Source organism: Salvelinus alpinus, chromosome 16, assembly GCF_045679555.1.
Source record: "Salvelinus alpinus chromosome 16, SLU_Salpinus.1, whole genome shotgun sequence".
NCBI lineage: Eukaryota > Metazoa > Chordata > Actinopteri > Salmoniformes > Salmonidae > Salvelinus > Salvelinus alpinus.
The window spans coordinates 56,938,640-56,961,843 of record NC_092101.1 but is presented as its reverse complement, the minus strand read 5'-3'; the positions used below and the strand labels follow the sequence as shown (position 1 = coordinate 56,961,843).

At 44.9% G+C, this 23,204-nt stretch overlaps 1 protein-coding gene across 1 annotated transcript in view; it reads left to right on the top strand.

Annotated features, from left to right (window-relative positions):
- The window catches only part of LOC139540645 (protein Shroom2-like), a 94,364-nt gene extending 72,261 nt beyond the window's left edge, over positions 1-22,103 (top strand). The window contains exons 7-10 of the mRNA XM_071344455.1: positions 4,876-4,958; positions 11,116-11,748; positions 15,911-16,597; positions 21,881-22,103. Of these exons, the coding sequence (XP_071200556.1) occupies positions 4,876-4,958; positions 11,116-11,748; positions 15,911-16,597; positions 21,881-22,103 (1,626 nt within the window). The remainder of the gene's footprint in view (positions 1-4,875; positions 4,959-11,115; positions 11,749-15,910; positions 16,598-21,880) is intronic.
- Positions 22,104-23,204: the final 1,101 nt, after the last annotated feature.

Sequence of the window (23,204 nt, the reverse complement as noted above, 5' to 3'; positions counted from 1 at the left end):
TTACTCGCATCTGCACATATTGACACTCACCTGGACTCCATCACCTCCTTGATTACCTGCCCTATATATGTCACTCCCCTTTGGTTCCTTCCCCAGACGTCATTGTTTCTGTTTCCTGTCTGTGCGTGTTTCTTTTTTTGTTCATTAAATGATGCTCTCCCTGAACTCCCGACTCTCAGCGCACATGGTTATAAGAACATTATTGGTAGGTATATAGCCAATATGCTATGATAATGTATTAGGCCAGGTATATAGCCAATATGCTATGATAATGTATTAGGCCTACTGCACAAACCTCATTCCTACAGAACTGTTTTTATTAGGTTACATTTTTAAAGTCATGTTTAAAAATCTATATTTCTGAGCGGTAGTTCTCGGCTTGCTGCGAAAGTGATCTTGACTCAGAAAAGGTTGGTGACCACTGCTCTACTTTAATTGGATCTCCGTTAGCTTTTGCCGAAGCAGCAGCGTTTCTTCCTGGGGTCAACTAAATAATAAAATGGCCCCTTCAGCGAACAGTAGTTTTAGTCATAATATACGTTCCTGAAGTATCGAGGAGATGTATGGATTGATCATATCCATAGACTATGAAGTATAGTTACAGGGCCTTCAGAGAGTATTTATACCCCTGGACTTACAGGGCCTTCAGAGAGTATTTATACCCCTGGACTTACAGGGCCTTCAGAGAGTATTTATACCCCTGGACTTACAGGGCCTTCAGAGAGTATTTATACCCCTGGACTTACAGGGCATTCAGAGAGTATTTATACCCCTGGACTTACAGGGCCTTCAGAGAGTATTTATACCCCTGGACTTACAGGGCCTTCAGAGAGTATTTATACCCCTGGACGTACAGGGCCTTCAGAGAGTATTTATACCCCTGGACTTACAGGGCCTTCAGAGAGCATTTATACCCCTGGACTTACAGGGCCTTCAGAGAGCATTTATACCCCTGGACTTACAGGGCCTTCAGAGAGTATTTATACCCCTGGACTTACAGGGCCTTCAGAGAGTATTTATACCCCTGGACTTACAGGGCCTTCAGAGAGTATTTATACCCCTGGACTTACAGGGCCTCCAGAGAGTATTTATACCCCTGGACTTACAGGGCCTTCAGAGAGTATTTATACCCCTGGACGTACAGGGCCTTCAGAGAGTATTTATACCCCTGGACTTACAGGGCCTTCAGAGAGCATTTATACCCCTGGACTTACAGGGCCTTCAGAGAGCATTTATACCCCTGGACTTACAGGGCCTTCAGATAGTATTTATACCCCTGGACTTACAGGGCCTTCAGAGAGTATTTATACCCCTGGACTTACAGGGCCTTCAGAGAGTATTTATACCCCTGGACTTACAGGGCCTTCAGAGAGTATTTATACCCCTGGACTTACAGGGCATTCAGAGAGTATTTATACCCCTGGACGTACAGGGCCTTCAGAGAGTATTTATACCCCTGGACTTACAGGGCCTTCAGAGAGCATTTATACCCCTGGACTTACAGGGCCTTCAGAGAGTATTTATACCCCTGGACTTACAGGGCCTTCAGAGAGTATTTATACCCCTGGACTTACAGGGCCTTCAGAGAGTATTTATACCGCTGGACTTACAGGGCCTTCAGAGAGTATTTATACCCCTGGACTTACAGGGCATTCAGAGAGTATTTATACCGCTGGACTTACAGGGCCTTCAGAGAGTATTTATACCGCTGGACTTACAGGGCCTTCAGAGAGTATTTATACCCCTGGACTTACAGGGCCTTCAGAGAGTATTTATACCCCTGGACTTGCAGGGCCTTCAGAGAGTATTTATACCCCTGGACTTACAGGGCCTTCAGAGAGTATTTATACCCCTGGACTTACAGGGCATTCAGAGAGTATTTATACCCCTGGACGTACAGGGCCTTCAGAGAGTGTTCTTTCCCTTGATGAAAGATTTTTTTTATTTTTGTACTAAAAACTCCCTACTCCTTGCCGGTGACAAGCATACCCATAACATGATGCAGCCTCCACCATGCTTGAAAATATGAAGAGTGGTACTCAGTGATGTGTTGTGTTGGATTTGCCCCAAACATAACACTTTGTATGTAGGACGTAATGTAAAAATCTGTTTTACTTTAGTGTGCATGTTTTTTGAATATTTTTTATTCTGTACATCAGGGATCATCAACTAGATTCAGCTGTGGGCCGATTTCAATTTTGGAGCGGATGGTCAGGAGGCCAGAACATAATTACAAATAATTTGAAGACTGTAAATTTACCGCAAGAAGCCCAAACATATGTTTGACTGAATCATAATAATTTCAAACCTTGCATCCATTAAACTCTGTTTTAAAATCACCGTTGTCCTCATGGTGACATCCCGAAGCGGTTTCCTTCTTCTCCGGCAACTGAGTTAGGAAGGACGCCTGTATCTTTGGATGGTGTATCAATATACCCTGTCACTACAAAGTGTAATTAATAACTTCACCATGTTCAAAGGGATATTCATCTGCTTTTTAAATGTTTACACATCTACCAATCAGTGCCCCTCTTTGCGAGGCATTCGAAAACCTCCCTGGTCTTTGTAGTTTAATCTGTGCTTGAAATTCGGTACTCGATTGAGTGTCCTAACAGATAACTGTATGTGTGGGGTACAGAGATGGGGTAGTCATTCAAAAATGATTGAACACTGAATGAGTCCATGCGACTTATGTGACTTGTTAAACACATGTTTCCTCCTGAACTTATTGAGGCTTGCTCTAACAAAGGGGTTGAAAACTTATTGACTGAAGACATTTCTGCTTTTATTTTTTTCGTCATAAAAAAAAAAAGTGACAAAAAATCCACTTTGACATTATGGGGTATTTTGTGTAGGCCAGTGACACATCTCAATTGAATCCATTTTAAATTCAGGCTGTAACAGCAAAGGGCAAGTACTTTCTGAAGGCCCTGTATGACCTCATCTTGTGAGGACAAGTTGACTGAGTGAGTAATATAGTAAACAAATATTCATCCAGGTTAACACAGACACACCCTCCGATGAGATCACAAAACTGAAAACCTTCAGTAATCTTGTTTAGTAACTGTAGAACCGACTGGATGTTTCACTAACGTACAAGAATCTAAATCCTGTCTGTCTGTCTGTTGCTGCAGTGGTGAGGGTTTTTGTCTGTCTCTGTCTGTTGCTGCAGTGGTGAGGGTTGTTTGTCTGTCTGTCTGTTGCTGCAGAGGTGAGGGTTTTTGTCTGTCTCTGTCTGTTGCTGCAGTGGTGAGGGTTTTTGTCTGTCTCTGTCTGTTGCTGCAGTGGTGAGGGTTTTTGTCTGTCTGTCTGTTGCTGCAGTGGTGAGGGTTGTTTGTCTGTCTCTGTCTGTATCTGCAGTGGTGAGGGTTTTTGTCTGTCTGTCTGTTGCTGCAGTGGTGAGGGTTGTTTGTCTGTCTCTGTCTTGCTGCAGTGGTGAGGGTTTTTGTCTGTCTCTGTCTGTTGCTGCAGTGGTGAGGGTGGTTGTCTGTCTCTGTCTGTTGCTGCAGTGGTGAGGGTTTTTGTCTGTCTCTGTCTGTCTGTTGCTGCAGAGGTGAGGGTTGTTTGTCTGTCTCTGTCTGTTGCTGCAGTGGTGAGGGTTTTTGTCTGTCTCTGTCTGTTGCTGCAGTGGTGAGGGTTGTTTGTCTGTCTCTGTCTTGCTGCAGAGGTGAGGGTTTTTGTCTGTCTCTGTCTGTTGCTGCAGTGGTGAGGGTTTTTGTCTGTCTCTGTCTGTTGCTGCAGTGGTGAGGGTTTTTGTCTGTCTGTCTGTTGCTGCAGTGGTGAGGGTTGTTTGTCTGTCTCTGTCTGTTGCTGCAGTGGTGAGGGTTTTTGTCTGTCTGTCTGTTGCTGCAGTGGTGAGGGTTGTTTGTCTGTCTCTGTCTTGCTGCAGTGGTGAGGGTTTTTGTCTGTCTCTGTCTGTTGCTGCAGTGGTGAGGGTGGTTGTCTGTCTCTGTCTGTTGCTGCAGTGGTGAGGGTTGTTTGTCTGTCTCTGTCTGTTGCTGCAGTGGTGAGGGTTTTTGTCTGTCTCTGTCTGTTGCTGCAGTGGTGAGGGTGGTTGTCTGTCTCTGTCTGTTGCTGCAGTGGTGAGGGTGGTTGTCTGTCTCTGTCTGTTGCTGCAGTGGTGAGGGTTTTTGTCTGTCTCTGTCTGTCTGTTGCTGCAGAGGTGAGGGTTTTTGTCTGTCTCTGTCTGTCTGTTGCTGCAGAGGTGAGGGTTTTTGTCTGTCTCTGTCTGTCTGTTGCTGCAGTGGTGAGGGTTGTTTGTCTGTCTCTGTCTGTCTGTTGCTACAGTGGTGAGGGTTGTATTCTGTCTGTTGCTACAGTGGTGAGGGTTGTATTCTGTCTGTTGCTACAGTGGTGAGGGTTGTATTCTGTCTGTTGCTACAGTGGTGAGGGTTGTATTCTGTCTGTTGCTACAGTGGTGAGGGTTGTATTCTGTCTGTTGCTACAGTGGTGAGGGTTGTATTCTGTCTGTTGCTACAGTGGTGAGGGTTGTATTCTGTCTGTTGCTACAGTGGTGAGGGTTGTATTCTGTCTGTTGCTACAGTGGTGAGGGTTGTATTCTGTCTGTTGCTACAGTGGTGAGGGTTGTATTCTGTCTGTTGCTACAGTGGTGAGGGTTGTTGTCTGTCTGTTGCTACAGTGGTGAGGGTTGTTGTCTATGGCGAGGGTTGTAGTCTATGGCGAGGGTTGTATTCTGTCTGTTGCTACAGTGGTGAGGGTTGTATTCTGTCTGTTGCTACAGTGGTGAGGGTTGTATTCTGTCTGTTGCTACAGTGGCGAGGGTTGTTGTCTATGGCGAGGGTTCTAGTCTGATGGCGAGGGTTCTAGTCTGATGGATAGTGATTTTACAACGTTTATGTTCTATCTTCCTCTCAGAGCCACGTTCCAGGGAGGAAGTCAGCAGAATATTCCCAACTGGAGAGCCAACCTGCCCAACAGGACAACAACACCACTGCGAGGTGAGCATCTCTCATTAACCTGTTATGGCTGCAGCCCGACGCCGGTACACCTATGACAACATCCAGCTCAAGTGCAGGGCGCGAAATTCAAAATCTTTTCTTTTTTTTTATATTTAACTTTCACACATTAACAAGTCCAATACAGCATTTGAAAGATAAACATCTTGTCAATCCAGCCAACATGTCCGATTTTTTAAATGTTTTACAGAGAAAACACCACATATATTTATGTTAGCTCACCAACAAATAAAAAAGAGGACAGACATTTTTCACAGCACAAGTAGGATGCAAGTAGCATGCACAAGCCAACCTAACTAACCTAGAACCAACCTAAATAACCTAGAAAAAACTACCTCAGATGACAGTCCTATAACATGTTACACAATAAATCACAATAAATGTTTTTTTCAAAAAATGTGCATATTTTAGCTATAAATCAGTTTTACATTACTGCTACCATCATAGCTACAGTCAGAAATCGCACGGGAGTAGCCAGAGAAAATACAGACACCAACGTCAACTACTAATTACACATCATAAAACATTTCAGAAAAATATATGGTGGATAGCTAATGAAAGACAAAGATCTTGTGAATAGAGCCAATATTTCCGATTTTTGAAGTGTTTTACAGCAAACACAATATATCGTTATATTAGCTTACTACAATAGCTAGCACACAGCAGCATTGATTCTAGTCAAACGGTAGCGATAGCACAGTTCGACAGATATATGAAAAAGCATCCCAAATTGGGTCCTTATCTTTGTTGATCTTCCATCAGAATGTTCTCCAAGGGGTCCTTTGTTCAGAACCGTCTTTATTTGGATCCAGAACGAACGATTTCCCTCTTGAATTAGCAAGCACACTGGCCGTGCGGTGCTAACCTCTCCGTCTTGACAAAATTCTTGCGTCGCATCACGTCTAAAGTCCAGAATAAATTTCAATAATATAATTAAACTATATTGAAAAAACATACTTTAGGATGATATTGTGACATGTATCAAATAAAATCGAAGCCGGAGATCATATTCACCTTTAACGAGGGTTTTCCAGGAGCCGAGTCCAGGTCCTACTTCGCGCCCAGAAAAAAGAATAAAGTGCGCAACTCTCACTCCAAGAGGTTGTGTTCAATCCCAGGACGAGATAATCAAGTCATTTCTGCTCTCACTTCCGCATGACACCCAGGGGAAGGCGTATGACGTGTTTCTACAGTCCTAAGTGACATGCCCTTTTATAGACAAGCTCTTGAAGAGACATCGATTTTGGAAATCTCACTTCCGGATAGGAAATGGGCTGTAAAAAGAGTTCTGTTCCACTTAGAGAAATAATTCAAACGGTTTTAGAAACTAGAGACTGTTTTCTATCCAATAGTAATAATAATATGCATATTGTACGAGCAAAAATTGAGTAAGAGGCCGTTTGAAAATGGGCACATATTTTCCAGTTTTTCAATACGCCCCCTGCAGCCATAACAAGTTTTAATATCCCTGCAGTTATACAGTTACACTACATTGCTGTCTGGGGAACGTTGCTCTCATAGCAATCCTCCAAGGAGATATTTTAACTGGAGTGTTCAAGAGTTTTGTCTCGCCCGGTGAAACGGATGATGGTCTTTAGTTACTGAGGAGAGTGCTGTTACAGGTGTACATCTCTTTTCGAAATGTTGTGATTGGCAGTCTTTGCTCTACTGGATCTATTGTCTCACCATGATAGACTCCCAATGGTAATGTCTGCTGTGAGGCTTTGCCAGTAGAGTAACCCCTCCCAAGGGTGTTCTCTGTCAGACCAGTGGTACGTAATGTAGCATGGCTGTAACCCTGTCAGACCAGTGGTATGTAATGTAGCATGGCTGTAGCCCTGTCAGACCAGTGGTATGTAATGTAGCATGGCTGTAACCCTGTCAGACCAGTGGTACGTAATGTAGCATGGCTGTAACCCTGTCAGACCAGTGGTATGTAATGTAGCATGGCTGTAACCCTGTCAGACCAGTGGTATGTAATGTAGCACGGCTGTAACCCTGTCAGACCAGTGGTATGTAATGTAGCATGGCTGTAGCCCTGTCAGACCAGTGGTACGTAATGTAGCATGGCTGTAACCCTGTCAGACCAGTGGTACGTAATGTAGCATGGCTTTAACCCTGTCAGACCAGTGGTACGTAATGTAGCACGGCTGTAACCCTGTCAGACCAGTGGTACGTAATGTAGCATGGCTGTAACCCTGTCAGACCAGTGGTATGTAATGTAGCATGGCTGTAACCCTGTCAGACCAGTGGTACGTAATGTAGCATGGCTTTAACCCTGTCAGACCAGTGGTACGTAATGTAGCATGGCTGTAACCCTGTCAGACCAGTGGTACGTAATGTAGCATGGCTGTAACCCAGCTGTGACAACACACATTCGCTCTCTGGCCGACCGGCTGCTCATATGTCGTCATCAGACCTTCTGCTAAACCAGACCGGTCCGTCTGCTGCAGGCAGGTGGGTCATTAGCTCTCTACCAGACCACCAAAATGGCCATTGTTCGGTTCAGCGGGGGAATCTGAAATATCATAGCCAGTCGTGGTTTAAAAATCGTTATTAAACCAAAGTGAGATTATTAAGCAACACTGAAGCATGCTTGAGAGCACCAGCTGTTCCGGATGACTGTGTGATCACGCTCTCCGCAGCCCATGTGAGTAAGACCTTTAAACAGGTCAATATTCACAAGGCCGCAGGGCCAGACGGATTGCCAGGACGTGTACTCCGAGCATGCACGGACCAACTGGCAAGTGACTTCACTGACATTTTCAACCTCTCCCTGTCCGAGTCTGTAATACCAACATGTTTCAAGCAGACCACCATAGTCCCTGTGCCCAAGAACACTAAGGTAACCTGCTTAAATGACTACCAACCCATAGCACTCACGTCTGTAGCCATGAAGTGCTTTGAAAGACTGGTCATTGCTCACATCAACACCATTATCCTAGAAACCCTAGACCCACTCCAATTTGCATACCACACCAACAGATCCACAGATGATGCAAACTCTATTGCACTCCACACTGCCCTTTTCCACCTGGACAAAAGGAACATCTATGTGAGAATGCTGTTCATTGACTACAGCTCAGCGTTCAACACCATAGTGCCCTCAAGGCTCATCACTAAGTTAAGGACCCTGGGACTAAACACCTCCCTCTGCAACTGGATCCTGGACTACCTGACGGGCCGCCCCCCAGGTGGTAAGGATAGACAACAACACATCCGCCACGCTGATCCTCAACACTGGAGCTCCCCAGGAGTGCGTGCTCAGTCCCCTCCTGTACTCCCTGTTCACTCATGACTGCACGGCCAGGCACGACTCCAACACTATCGTTAAGTTTGTTGATGACACAACAGCGGTAGGCCTGATCACCGACAACGATGAGACAGCCTATAGGGAGGAGGTCAGAGACCTGACCGTGTGGTGCAATGACAACAACCTCTCCCTCAACGTGATCAAGACAAAGGAGATGATTGTGGACTATAGAAAAAAGAGGACCAAGCACACCCCCATTCTCATCAACGAGGCTGTAGTGGAATATGTTGAGAGCTTCAAGTTCCTTGGTGTCCACATCACCAACAAACTAACATGATCCAAACACACCAAGACAGTCGTAAAGAGGGCACGACAAAAACGTTTCCCCCTCAAGAGACTGAAAAGATTTGGCATGGGTCCTCAGATCCTCAAAATATTTTACAGCTGCACCATCGAGAGCATCCTGACTGGTTGCATCACTGCCTGGTATGGCAGCTGCTCGGCCTCCGACCGCAAGGCACTACAGAGGGTAGTGCGTACGGCCCAGTACATCACCGGGGCCAAGCTTCCTGCCATCCAGGACCTCTATACCAGGCGGTGTCAGAGGAAGGCCCTAAAAATTGTCAGACTCCAGCCACCGTAGTCATAGTCATCTCTGCTACCGCATGGCAAGCTGTACCGGAGCGCCAAGTCTAGGTCCAAGAGGCTTCTAAACAGCTTCTACCCCCATGTCATGAGACTCCTGAACACCTAATCAAATGGCTACCCAGACTATTTGCACCCCCCCCCCCCCTTCTTCTACGCTGCTGCTACTCTCTGTTATTATCTATGCATAGTCACTTTAATAACTCTACCTACATGTACATATTACCTCAATTACCTCGACACTGGTGCCCCTGCACATTGACTCTGTACCGGTACCCCCTGTGTATTCCCGCTATTGTTATTTACTGTTGCTCTTCAATTATTTGTTATTCTTATCTTTTACTTTTTAATAGGTATTTTCTTAACTGCATTGTTGGTTATTAAGGGCTTGTAAGTAAGCTACACCTGTTGTATTCAGTATTTCACTGTGAGGTCTACTACACCTGTTGTATTCAGCATTTCACTGTAAGGTCTACTACACCTGTTGTATTCAGCATTTCACTGTGAGGTCTACTACACCTGTTGTATTCAGCATTTCACTGTAAGGTCTACTACACCTGTTGTATTCAGCATTTCACTGTAAGGTCTACTACACCTGTTGTATTCGGCGAATGTGACAAATAACATTTTATTTGATTTTGGGTAGGTGCAATGTACAGTACATTCGGAAAGTATTTAGACCCCTTTACTTTTTCCACATTTTGTTACCTTACAGACTTATTTTAAAATGGATTAAATAAAACCTTCCCTCATTCATCTACACACAATAATTGGGGGAGAAGGGCCTTGGTCAGAGAGGTGACCAAGAACCTGATGGTCACTCTGACAGAGCTCCAGAGTTCCTCTCTGGAGACCTGAGTTCCTCTCTGGAGATGGTAGAACCTTCCAGAAGGACAATCATCTCTGCAGCAATCAACCAATCAGGCCTTTATGGTAGAGTAGCCAGACGGAAGCCACTCCTCAGTAAAAGGCACAATAGCCTGCTTGGAATTTGCCAAAAGGCACCTAAAGACTCTCAGGCCATGAGAAACAAGATTCTCTGGTCTGATGAAACCAAGATTGAACTATTTGGCCTGAATGCCAAGCGTCACGTCTGGAGGAAACCTGGCACCATCCCTACGGTGAAGCATGGTGGTGGCAGCATCATTCTGTGGGGATGTTTTTCAGGGACTAGGAAACTAGTCAGGATCGAGGGAAAGATGAACGGAGCAAAGTACAGAGAGATCCTTGATGAAAACCTGCTCCAGAGTGCTCAGGACCTCAGACTGGGGCGAAGGTTCACCTTCCAACAGGACAATGACCTTAATCTCACAGCCAAGACAATGCGCAGGAGTGGCTTCGGGACAAGTCTCTGAATGTCCTTGAGAGGCCCAGCCAGATCCCGGACTTGAACCCGATCGAACATCTCTGGAGAGACCTGAAAATAGCTGTGCAGCGACGCTCCCCATCCAACCTGACAGAGCTTGAGAGGATCTGCAGAGAATAATGGGAGAAACTCGCCAAATACAGGTTTGCCAAGCTTGTACTGAGTAAAGGGTCTGAATACTTATGTAAATGTGATTTATATAAATTTGCCAAAATGTTTTAACCTTTTTTTGCTTTGTCATTATGGGGTATTGTGTGTAGATTGATGAGGGGGGGGGAAACTATTTCATACATTTTAGAATAAGGCTGTAACGTAAGAAAATGTTAAGTCAAGGGGTCTAAATGCTTTCAGAATGCACTGTGTGTATACTGTAATAGGCTACATATGGTTAACAGGAAGTGTGACATACACTGATCTTCTCTTTATACTCTACATATGTAGAAGTGTTTTGGTTGTGAACGTCCTCAGAGAGCCTTTGGGAGCAGGGACTGCTGCTATATTATCCATCTCCCAGAGGTCTGTTATAGGCCTGACCCCCATTTCCTCCTCAGACATCACACAGGAGCATTTTGTCCCACAGCCTTGAGCCATCGGCTTTGACATCCAAGGGTTAAAGATCTGAAAGAACAAGAGTGATCTGGGCCCGAGTGGCGTAGGAGGATAATTTATTCTCCTCTGTGACGGGGCTGTGGGAACACAAACATGTCATCAGACTGGCAGCACACAGTTTGCAGGGAGGAGGAGTGTGTCCTGTCATGTCCTAGTTATTAGTTACAGTTAGCTGGTGTCAACATGACTTTCTCTGTTATGTGTATGTATACTGTGTGTGTGTGTGTTGTGTCATATGAACAGTGTTTGACTATGCTTTCTCCCAGGTTGTCTGACAGATGTCGTGTTGGAGAATTCAGAGGAAGAGTGAAGAGAGAGAAGGCTCTGGAACCTCTGGAGCTGAAAGACTTCCCAGAACCCCCTCCACCCGTGACCAACGAGGAGAGCCCTGACATCAGATCCACCGCTGCCCCCTACGACCCCCTCCTCCCTCCCCCAGATGAGTCCTACACCGTGCCCCAGACCTCAATGCCCCAGCTTTATACCCAGCTCCAGTCTGGTACCAGGAGGAAGGGTCCGATCCCCCCACCCAGACAAGACCATTCAAGACATTCACAGAACACCCACTCCCAGGAGTCTCTGTCTGGCTCTCAGGGCGGAGCTTCCGCCTCCCACGCCCCGGTCTCCTCCCACTTTGCCTCTGGTCCCACCCACTCCCCAAGGGGGGATTCTGAGCAGAGCAGAGGATTGGTGGAGAGGGAGCAGGAGGTGGTACGCCAGGTAGTGCCATCCAATCCCGGTCCAGCCCTTCCTGCCCTGCCCAGTATGGAGTGCCATCGTTCTCCCTCTCCTCAGTTTGCTCCTCCTCAGCTGACAGACAAGCCTCCTGTCTCTCTCCAGCAGCACCATGACAACCCTGTCTCTCTCTCTGTCTGTCTGCACTATGACCAAAACTACAGGTAAGATTACCCTTCACTCTCTGATCTAGTTGGAACTATGATAGATAGACATTTGTGTTATCTATTAACCTTCACTCTCTGATCTAGTTGGAACTATGATAGATAGACATTGGTGTTATCGGGCTGCTTGTAACTGGTTTGAGAATTATTTAAAAGACAGAACAGTGTGTACTTACTGACGGCATTAAATCAGGGTTTTTAGACATAACAAAAGGTGTCCCACATGGTTAGATTCTTGGTCCAGTTGTTTTCACCATTTATATGAACAGCATCTGTACAAAACTGTAACTTTCATCTGTACGCAGATGCCACTGTTGTATATGCTACTGCCCCTACGGCAGCTCAGGCTCTGTTGATGCCACTGTTGTATATGCTACTGCCCCTACGGCATCTCTTTTGACGACACTGTTGTATGTCCTACTGCCCCTACGGCAGCTCTGTTGACGACACTGTTGTATGTGCTACTGCCCCTACGGCAGCTCTGTTGACGACACTGTTGTATGTGCTACTGCCCCTACGGCAGCTCTGTTGACGACACTGTTGTATGTGCTACTGCCCTTTATCATGAAGTTGGTTAGACCTCACCACTACATCCTTTATCATGAAGTTGGTTAGACCTCACCACTGAATCCTTTATCATACAGTTGGTTGGACCTCACCACTGAATCCTTTATCATACAGTTGGTTGGACCTCACCACTGAATCCTTTATCATACAGTTGGTTGGACCTCACCACTGAAACCTTTATCATACAGTTGGTTGGACCTCACCACTGAATCCTTTATCATACAGTTGGTTGGACCTCACCACTGAAACCTTTATCATACAGTTGGTTGGACCTCACCACTGAATCCTTTATCATACAGTTGGTTGGACCTCACCACTGAAACCTTTATCATACAGTTGGTTGGACCTCACCACTGAATCCTTTATCATACAGTTGGTTGGAACTCACCACTGAATCCTTTATCATACAGTTGGTTGGACCTCACCACTGAATCCTTTATCATACAGTTGGTTGGACCTCACCACTGAATCCTTTATCATACAGTTGGTTGGACCTCACCACTGAAACCTTTATCATGAAGTTGGTTAGACCTCACCACTGAAACCTTTATCATGAAGTTGGTTAGACCTCACCACTGAATCCTTTATCATGAAGTTGGTTAGACCTCACCACTGAATCCTTTATCATACAGTTGGTTGGACCTCACCACTGAATCCTTTATCATACAGTTGGTTAGACCTCACCACTGAATCCTTTATCATACAGTTGGTTGGACCTCACCACTGAAACCTTTATCATACAGTTGGTTAGACCTCACCACTGAATCCTTTATCATACAGTTGGTTGGACCTCACCACTGAATCCTTTATCATACAGTTGGTTAGACCTCACCACTGAATCCTTTATCATACAGTTGGTTGGACCTCACCACTGAATCCTTTATCATACAGTTGGTTAGACCTCACCACTGAATCCTTTATCATACAGTTGGTTAGACCTCACCACTGAATCCTTTATCATACAGTTGGTTGGACCTCACCACTGAATCCTTTATCATACAGTTGGTTAGACCTCACCACTGAATCCTTTATCATACAGTTGGTTGGACCTCACCACTGAAACCTTTATCATACAGTTGGTTACACCTCACCACTGAATCCTTTATCATACAGTTGGTTGGACCTCACCACTGAATCCTTTATCATACAGTTGGTTGGACCTCACCACTGAATCCTTTATCATACAGTTGGTTGGACCTCACCACTGAATCCTTTATCATACAGTTGGTTGGACCACTCTAAAATAACATAGGTCACGTCATTATTCTGTTTTTGTTTATAAAGCCTTACTCAATAAACTACCATTGTTGAAATATAGAAACTGGGATTATAATACTAGATCACAGGGTTGGTTAATGATGGGGACTCCATGTGTATCCACAGAGTTGGGTAATGATGGAGACTCCACGTGTATCCACAGAGTTGGGTAATGATGGAGACTCCACGTGTATCCACAGAGTTGGGTAATGATGGAGACTCCACGTGTATCCACAGAGTTGGGTAATGATGGGGACTCCACGTGTATCCACAGAGTTGGTTAATGATGGAGACTCCACAGAGTTGGTTAATGATGGGGACTCCACGTGTATCCACAGAGTTGGTTAATGATGGAGACTCTACGTGTATCCACAGAGTTGGTTAATGATGGAGACTCTACGTGTATCCACAGGGTTGGTTAATGATGGGGACTCCACGTGTATCCACAGAGTTGGTTAATGATGGAGACTCCATGTGTATCCACAGAGTTGGTTAATGATGGAGACTCCACAGAGTTGGTTAATGATGGAGACCACGTGTATCCACAGAGTTGGTTAATGATGGAGACTCCACGTGTATCCACAGGGTTGGTTAATGATGGGGACTCCACGTGTATCCACAGAGTTGGTTAATGATGGAGACTCCACGTGTGTCCACAGAGTTGGTTAATGATGGGGACTCCACGTGTATCCACAGGGTTGGTTAATGATGGGGACTCCACGTGTATCCACAGAGTTGGTTAATGATGGAGACTCCACGTGTGTCCACAGAGTTGGTTAATGATGGGGACTCCACGTGTATCCACAGGGTTGGTTAATGATGGGGACTCCACGTGTATCCACAGGGTTGGTTAATGATGGGGACTCCACGTGTATCCACAGAGTTGGGTAAATCTGCCTTTTCCTACCAGACCCCTGTCATGTGCGGCAGGGTAGCCTAGTGGTTAGAGTGTTGTACTATTACCTGAAAGGTTGCAAGTTCGAATCCCCGAGCTGACAAGGTACAAATCTGTCGTTCTGCCCCTGAACAAGGCAGTTAACCCACTGTTCCTAGGCTGTCATTGGAAATAAGAATTTGTTCTTAACTGACTTGCCTCGTTAAATAAAGGTAAAATAAATACAAATAAATGTGGAATAATCTCCAAGTAACGTTTCATTTGGATGTGTTGTTGTCTCTAGGTCAGTTTATGAGAAAGGGATTTTTATATTGATACATGTGTTTTGTTAGTTTTTTGTGTATATAATATTTGCCATTTAATTTTGTGTTTTAAATTGTGTATAATAAATCTATTAGAAGTCACTCTGATCTAGTTGGAACTATGATAGATAGACATTAGAGTTATCTATTTTGTTATCCATTGTAGCTGTAGGAGTCTGTAGTGACTGGTCTGCTCCTCTTCTCCTCAGCAGTCTGTAGTAGTCTGTAGTAGTCGGTAGTAGTCTGTAGTGACTGGTCTGCTCCTCTTCTCAGTAGTCGGTAGTAGTCTTTAGTATCTGGTCTGCTCCTCTCCTCAGCAGTCGGTAGTAGTCTGTAGTAGTCGGTAGTAGTCGGTAGTAGTCGGTAGTAGTCTGTAGTAGTCGGTAGTAGTCTGTAGTAGTCGGTAGTAGTCTATAGTGACTGGTCTGCTCCTCTTCTCAGTAGTCGGTAGTAGTCTTTAGTATCTGGTCTGCTCCTCTCCTCAGCAGTCGGTAGTAGTCTGTAGTAGTCTGTAGTAGTCGGTAGTAGTCGGTAGTAGTCGGTAGTAGTCTGTAGTAGTCGGTAGTAGTCTGTAGTAGTCGGTAGTAGTCTCTAGTAGTCGGTAGTGTCTGGTCTGCTCCTCTTCTCAGTAGTCGGTAGTAGTCTGTAGTGACTGGTCTGCTCCTCTTCTCCTCAGTCTCTCTGTACAAAGGCTCTTATTGATTGTCTCCATCCAGCAGCATTACCATGTGAATAACTCTTCCAACGCAGTAGCAGAATAGTTCAACAGGCCAGATCTGATGCCTTTCCAGAGCAGACCGACGTGACCTGTTACAGAGGCCGTTTGTTGCAGCTCTGAGTTGAAACATAATTGATATCATCTGTAGAGAAGAGAGCTCTGTGGCGTACCGGACATTCCAGCCTTGCTGGGTTAGGGGTGAGGGGAGGAGCACCAGAGCGCCTCAGCGTTGCCAGGATGTTGGGCACAGAGTCATGTGACAATCAGCCACTGGATGGTAGAATGACTGTAGTTCAGCTCCTCTCTGAGGAACATTTGTTCTAACAGCTTTTGGACTTTTTGGGGCATCCTGTTCCACGGTCTGAGTGTTCTCTCTGGGTTGTCCCCCCCCCTTCTCCATCTGTGTGTCTGTGATGATTCTAGGATGGAGAATGTGATGGAGCCAACCAGTGTGAGGAAGGTTCCTATAAAGATTGTTCACTCAGAGAGCGAGAAGGAGAAGGAGAGTCGACAGTACCTGCTGCGTCACAGTCACTCCACAGTGGAAGAAGCCCAGGGGCCCGGTCTGGTCCCCCTCAGCAGCCTGGGGACCTCAGGGGCCCCGGAACAGTCCTACTCTCTGTTCTGTGCCTACAGCCGGCAGAGGGACCAGGGGCCAGAGATAGAGAAGACACTGGCTCCACCCAGCTACCCAGCCCCAGAACTGCCTACATCCCCACCCCTTTACCAAACTCCAACCCATGAGATGGACCTGGAGCAACACAGAGACACACACATGGGTCCTCTCAGGGTCCACAACAGCCAAATGGCAGTCCTGGCCACATCCCCACCCAGCCGGCAGACCACCTCGGACCCAGACCCCCCCAGCGGTAACTGTGTGTTCCCTCCTGTCCCTCTCCCCCACTCTGAGGAGGATGTGAAGAGAGAGCAGCTGGCCAGAGACATCATGAATAAGGACCAGTCCCTAGCTGACATCTTGGACAAGAGCTGGAGGAGGACCACCATGGACCTGATGGAGGGACTCTTTCCCCAGGGAGAAGTGCTGCTAGAGGGGAAGGAGAGGAGGAATGTGTCCCCCAAACACTCCTCACCACGGTCTTCAGAGGACAGGTCAGTTACTGCTCTTAACACCTAACCCTACTCCTTACCCTACCCCTTACCTAACCATACCCCTTACCTAACCCTTACCTAACCATACCCCTTACCTAACCGTTAAACTATTCCTTCTCATAGTGGGAGCTGGATTATAATATCAAATTAAAATCAAATGTATTTATAAAGCCCTTCTTACATCAGCTGATATCTCAAAGTGCTGTACAGAAATCCAGCCTAAAACCCCAAACAGCAAGCAATGCAGGTGTAGAAGCACGGTGGCTAGGAAAAACTCCCTAGAAAGGCCAAAACCTAGGAAGAAACCTAAAGAGGAACCAGGCTATGAGGGGTGGCCAGTCCTCTTCTGGCTGTGCCAGGTGGAGGTCGACCGATTATGATTTTTCAACGCCGATACCGATCATTGGGGGACCAAAAAAAGCCGATACCGATTAATCGGACGATTTTTATTTATTTATTTGTAATAATGACAATTACAACAATACTGAATGAACGATTATTTTAACTTAATATAATACATCAATAAAATCAATTTAGCATCAAATAAATAATGAAACGTTCAATTTGGTTTAAATAATGCAAAAACAAAGTGTTGGAGAAGAAAGTAAAAGTGCAATATGTGCCATGTAAGAAAGCTAACGTTTGAGTTCCTTGCTCAGAACATGAGAACATATGAAAGCTGGTGGTTCCTTTTAACATGAGTCTTCAATATTCCCAGTTAAGAAGTTTTAGGTTGTAGTTATTATAGGAATTATAGGACTATTTCTCTCTCTACCATTTGTATTTCATAAACCTTTGACTATTGGATGTTCTTATAGGCACTTTAGTATTGCCAGTGTAACAGTATAGCTTCCGTCCCTCTCCTCGCTCCTACCTGGGCTCGAACCAGGAACACATCGACAACAGCCACCCTCGAAGCAGCGTTACCCATGCAGAGCAAGGGGAACAACTACTCCCAAGTCTCAGAGCGAGTGACGTTTGAAACGCTATTAGCGTGCACCCCGCTAACAAGCTAGCCATTTCACATCGGTTACACCAGCCTAATCTCGGGAGTTGATAGGCTTGAATTCATAAACAGCGCAATGCTTGAAGCATTGCAGAGAGCTGCTGGCAAAACGCAGGAAAGTGCTGTTTGAATGAATGCTTACGAGCCTGCTGCTGCCTACCATCGCTCAGTCAGACTGCTCTATCAAATCATAGATTTAATTATAACATAATAACACACAGAAATACGAGCCTTAGGTCATTAATATGGTCAAATCCGGAAACTATCATCTCGAAAACAAGAAGTTTATTCTTTCAGTGAAATACGGAACCGTTCCGTATTTTATCTAACGGGTGGCATCCATCAGTCTAAATATTCCTGTTACATTGCACAACCTTCAATGTTATGTCATAATTACGTAAAATTCTGGCAAATTAGTTCGCAAAGAGCCAGGCGGCCCAAACTGTTGCATATACCCTGACTCTGCGTGCAATTTAACGCAAGAGAAGTGACACAATTTCACCTGGTTAATATTGCCTGCTAAAAATATATACTTCTGTGTATTGATTTTAAGAAAGGCATTGATGTTTATGGTTAGGTACACGTTGGAGCAACGACAGTCCTTTTTCGCGAATGCGCACTGCATCGATTATATGCAACGCAGGACACGCTAGATAAACTAGTAATATCATCAACCATGTGTAGTTATAACGATTGATTGATTGTTTTTTATAATATAAGTTTAATGCTAGCTAGCAACTTACCTTGGCTTCTTACTGCATTCGCGTAACAGGCGGGCTCCTCGTGAGGTAGGTGGGTAGAGCGTTGGACTAGTTTAACCGTAAGGTTGCACGATTGAATCCCTGAGCTGACAAGGTAAAAATCTGTCATTCTGCCCCTGAACAAGGCAGTTAACCCACCGTTCCTAGGCCGTCATTGAAAATAAGAATGTGTTCTTAAATAAATCTATCTATTGAAGCCTAGTTAAATAAAGGTGTAAAGAAAAAATACGATTTCCGATTGTTATGAAATCGGCCCTAATTAATCGGCCATACCGATTTAATCGGTCGACCTCTAGTAGAGATTATAACAGAACATGGCCAAGATTATCAAATGTTCATAAATGACCAGCATGGTCAAATAATAATAATCACAGTAGTTGTCGAGGGTACAACAGGTCAGCACCTCAGGAGTAAATGTCAGTTGGCTTTTCATAGCCGATCATTGAGAGTATCTCTACCGCTCCTGCGGTCTCTAGAGAGTTGAAAACAGCAGGTCTGGGACAGGTAGCACGTCAGGTGAACAGGTCAGGGTTCCATAGCCGCAGGCAGAACAGTTGAAACTGGAGCAGCAGCACGGCCAGGCGGACTGGGGACAGCAAGGAGTCATCATGCCAGGTCGTCCTGAGGCATGGTCCTAGGGCTCAGGTCCCCCGAGAGAGGAAGAAAGAAAGAGAGGATTAGAGAGAGTATACTTAAATTCACACAGGACACTGGAGAAATACTCCAGATATAACAGACTGACCCCCGACACATAAACTACTGCAGCATAAATAATAATAGTCTCCTCATAGTGGGATGTGGATTATAATAGTCTTCCTCCTCATAGTGGGAGCTGGATTATAATAGTCTTCCTCCTCATAGTGGGAGCTGTATTATAATAGTCTTCTCATAGTGGGAGCTGGATTATAATAGTCTTTCTTCTCATAGTGGGAGCTGGATTATAATAGTCTTCCTCCTCATAGTGGGAGCTGGATTATAATAGTCTTCCTTCTCATAGTGGGAGCTGGATTATAATAGTCTTCCTCCTCATAGTGGGAGCTGGATTATAATAGTCTTCCTTCTCATAGTGGGAGCTGGATTATAATAGTCTTCCTTCTCATAGTGGGAGGTGGATTATAATAGTCTTCCTTCTCATAGTGGGAGCTGGATTATAATAGTATTCCTCCTCATAGTGGGAGCTGGATTATAATAGTCTTCCTTCTCATAGTGGGAGCTGGATTATAATAGTCTTCATCCTCATAGTGGGAGGTGGATTATAATAGTCTTCCTCCTCATAGTGGGAGCTGGATTATAATAGTCTTCCGTCTCATAGTGGGAGCTGGATTATAATAGTCTTCCGTCTCATAGTGGGAGCTGGATTATAATAGTCTTCCTCCTCATAGTGGGAGCTGGATTATAATAGTCTTCCGTCTCATAGTGGGAGCTGGATTATAATAGTCTTCCTCCTCATAGTGGGAGCTGGATTATAATAGTCTTCCTCCTCATAGTGGGAGCTGGATTATAATAGTCTTCTCATAGTGGGAGCTGGATTATAATAGTCTTCCTCCTCATAGTGGGAGGTGGATTATAGTAGTCTTCCTCCTCATAGTGGGAGGTGGATTATAGTAGTCTTCCTCCTCATAGTGGGAGGTGGATTATAATAGTCTTCCTCCTCATAGTGGGAGGTGGATTATAATAGTCTTCCTCCTCATAGTGGGAGGTGGATTATAATAGTCTTCCTCCTCATAGTGGGAGGTGGATTATAATAGTCTTCCGTCTCATAGTGGGAGCTGGATTATAATAGTCTTCCGTCTCATAGTGGGAGCTGGATTATAATAGTCTTCCGTCTCATAGTGGGAGCTGGATTATAATAGTCTTCCGTCTCATAGTGGGAGCTGGATTATAATAGTCTTCCTCCTCATAGTGGGAGGTGGATTATAATAGTCTTCCTTCTCATAGTGGGAGCTGGATTATAATAGTCTTCCGTCTCATAGTGGGAGCTGGATTATAATAGTCTTCCGTCTCATAGTGGGAGCTGAATTATAATAGTCTTCCTCCTCATAGTGGGAGCTGGATTATAATAGTCTTCCTCCTCATAGTGGGAGCTGGATTATAATAGTCTTCCTCCTCATAGTGGGAGCTGGATTATAGTCTTCCTCCTCATAGTGGGAGGTGGATTATAGTCTTCCTTCTCATAGTGGGAGCTGGATTATAATAGTCTTCCTCCTCATAGTGGGAGGTGGATTATAATAGTCTTCCGTCTCATAGTGGGAGCTGAATTATAATAGTCTTCCTTCTCATAGTGGGAGCTGGATTATAATAGTCTTCCTTCTCATAGTGGGAGCTGGATTAAAATAGTGTTCCTTCTCATAGTGGGAGCTGGATTATAATAGTCTTCCTCCTCATAGTGGGAGCTGGATTATAATAGTCTTCCGTCTCATAGTGGGAGCTGGATTATAATAGTCTTCCGTCTCATAGTGGGAGCTGGATTATAATAGTCTTCCTTCTCATAGTGGGAGGTGGATTATAATAGTCTTCCGTCTCATAGTGGGAGCTGGATTATAATAGTCTTCCGTCTCATAGTGGGAGCTGGATTATAATAGTATTCCGTCTCATAGTGGTAGCTGGATTATAATAGTCTTCCTTCTCATAGTGAGAGCTGGATTATAATAGTCTTCCTTCTCATAGTGGGAGCTGGATTATAATAGTCTTCCTTCTCATAGTGGGATCTGGATTAAAATAGTCTTCCTTCTCATAGTGGGAGCTGGATTATAATAGTCTTCCTCCTCATAGTGGGAGCTGGATTATTATAGTCTTCCTCCTCATAGTGGGAGCTGGATTATAATAGTCTTCCTTCTCATAGTGGGAGCTGGATTATAATAGTCTTCCTTCTCATAGTGGGAGCTGGATTATAATAGTATTCCGTCTCATAGTGGGAGCTGAATTATAATAGTCTTCCTCCTCATAGTGGGAGGTGGATTATAGTCTTCCTTCTCATAGTGGGAGCTGAATTATAATAGTCTTCCGTCTCATAGTGGGAGCTGGATTATTATAGTCTTCCTCCTCATAGTGGGAGCTGGATTATAATAGTCTTCCTTCTCATAGTGGGAGCTGGATTATTATAGTCTTCCTCCTCATAGTGGGAGCTGGATTATAATAGTCTTCCTTCTCATAGTGGGAGCTGGATTATTATAGTCTTCCTCCTCATAGTGGGAGCTGGATTATAATAGTCTTCCTTCTCATAGTGGGAGCTGGATTATTATAGTCTTCCTCCTCATAGTGGGAGCTGGATTATAATAGTATTCCGTCTCATAGTGGGAGGTGGATTATAATAGTCTTCCTCCTCATAGTGGGAGCTGGATTATAATAGTCTTCCGTCTCATAGTGGGAGCTGGATTATAATAGTCTTCCTTCTCATAGTGGGAGCTGAATTATAATAGTCTTCCGTCTCATAGTGGGAGCTGGATTATAATAGTATTCCGTCTCATAGTGGGATATGTATACTTGTGTACTAAATGAGTCCATTTCTTATTCCAGGAGTGAGGAGGACAGTGTAGCGGCAGCAGTTGCTTTGGTGACCAGCTCCACCTACTACAGCACGTCGGCACCAAAGGCGGAGCTTCTGATCAAGCTGAAAGACATGCAGGAGCGGGAGGGGCTAGAGGAGGAGCTGGAGGAGGAGTCAGCGGATGAGTTGGACCACGACCTGGCCAATAAAAAGGTACCAGGAGCCCTCTCTTTACTGTACTGGTCTCTGTAGCTAGACATCTAACCCTAACTCTGTGTTCTACTGTAACAGACCTCTCTGTAGCTAGACATCTAACCCTAACTCTGTGTTCTACTGTAACAGACCTCTCTGTAGCTAGACATCTAACCCTAACTCTGTGTTCTACTGTAACAGACCTCTCTGTAGCTAGACATCTAACCCTAACTCTGTGTTCTACTGTAACAGACCTCTCTGTAGCTAGACATCTAACCCTAACTCTGTGTTCTACTGTAACAGACCTCTGTAGCTAGACATCTAACCCTAACTCTGTGTTCTACTGTAACAGACCTCTCTGTAGCTAGACAACTAACCCTAACTCTGTGTTCTACTGTAACAGACCTCTGTAGCTAGACATCTAACCCTAACTCTGTGTTCTACTGTAACAGACCTCTCTGTAGCTAGACAACTAACCCTAACTCTGTGTTCTACTGTAACAGACCTCTCTGTAGCTAGACAACTAACCCTAACTCTGTGTTCTACTGTAACAGACCTCTGTAGCTAGACATCTAACCCTAACTCTGTGTTCTACTGTAACAGACCTCTGTAGCTAGACATCTAACCCTAACTCTGTGTTCTACTGTAACAGACCTCTGTAGCTAGACAACTAACCCTAACTCTGTGTTCTACTGTAACAGACCTCTGTAGCTAGACATCTAACTCGAACTCTGTGTTCTACTGTAACAGACCTCTGTAGCTAGACATCTACCCCTAACTCTGTGTTCTACTGTAACAGACCTCTCTGTAGCTAGACATCTAACCCTAACTCTGTGTTCTACTGTAACAGACCTCTCTGTAGCTAGACAACTAACCCTAACTCTGTGTTCTACTGTAACAGACCTCTCTGTAGCTAGACATCTAACCCTAACTCTGTGTTCTACTGTAACAGACCTCTCTGTAGCTAGACATCTAACCCTAACTCTGTGTTCTACTGTAACAGACCTCTGTAGCTAGACATCTAACCCTAACTCTGTGTTCTACTGTAACAGACCTCTCTGTAGCTAGACATCTAACCCTAACTCTGTGTTCTACTGTAACAGACCTCTCTGTAGCTAGACATCTAACTCGAACTCTGTGTTCTACTGTAACAGACCTCTG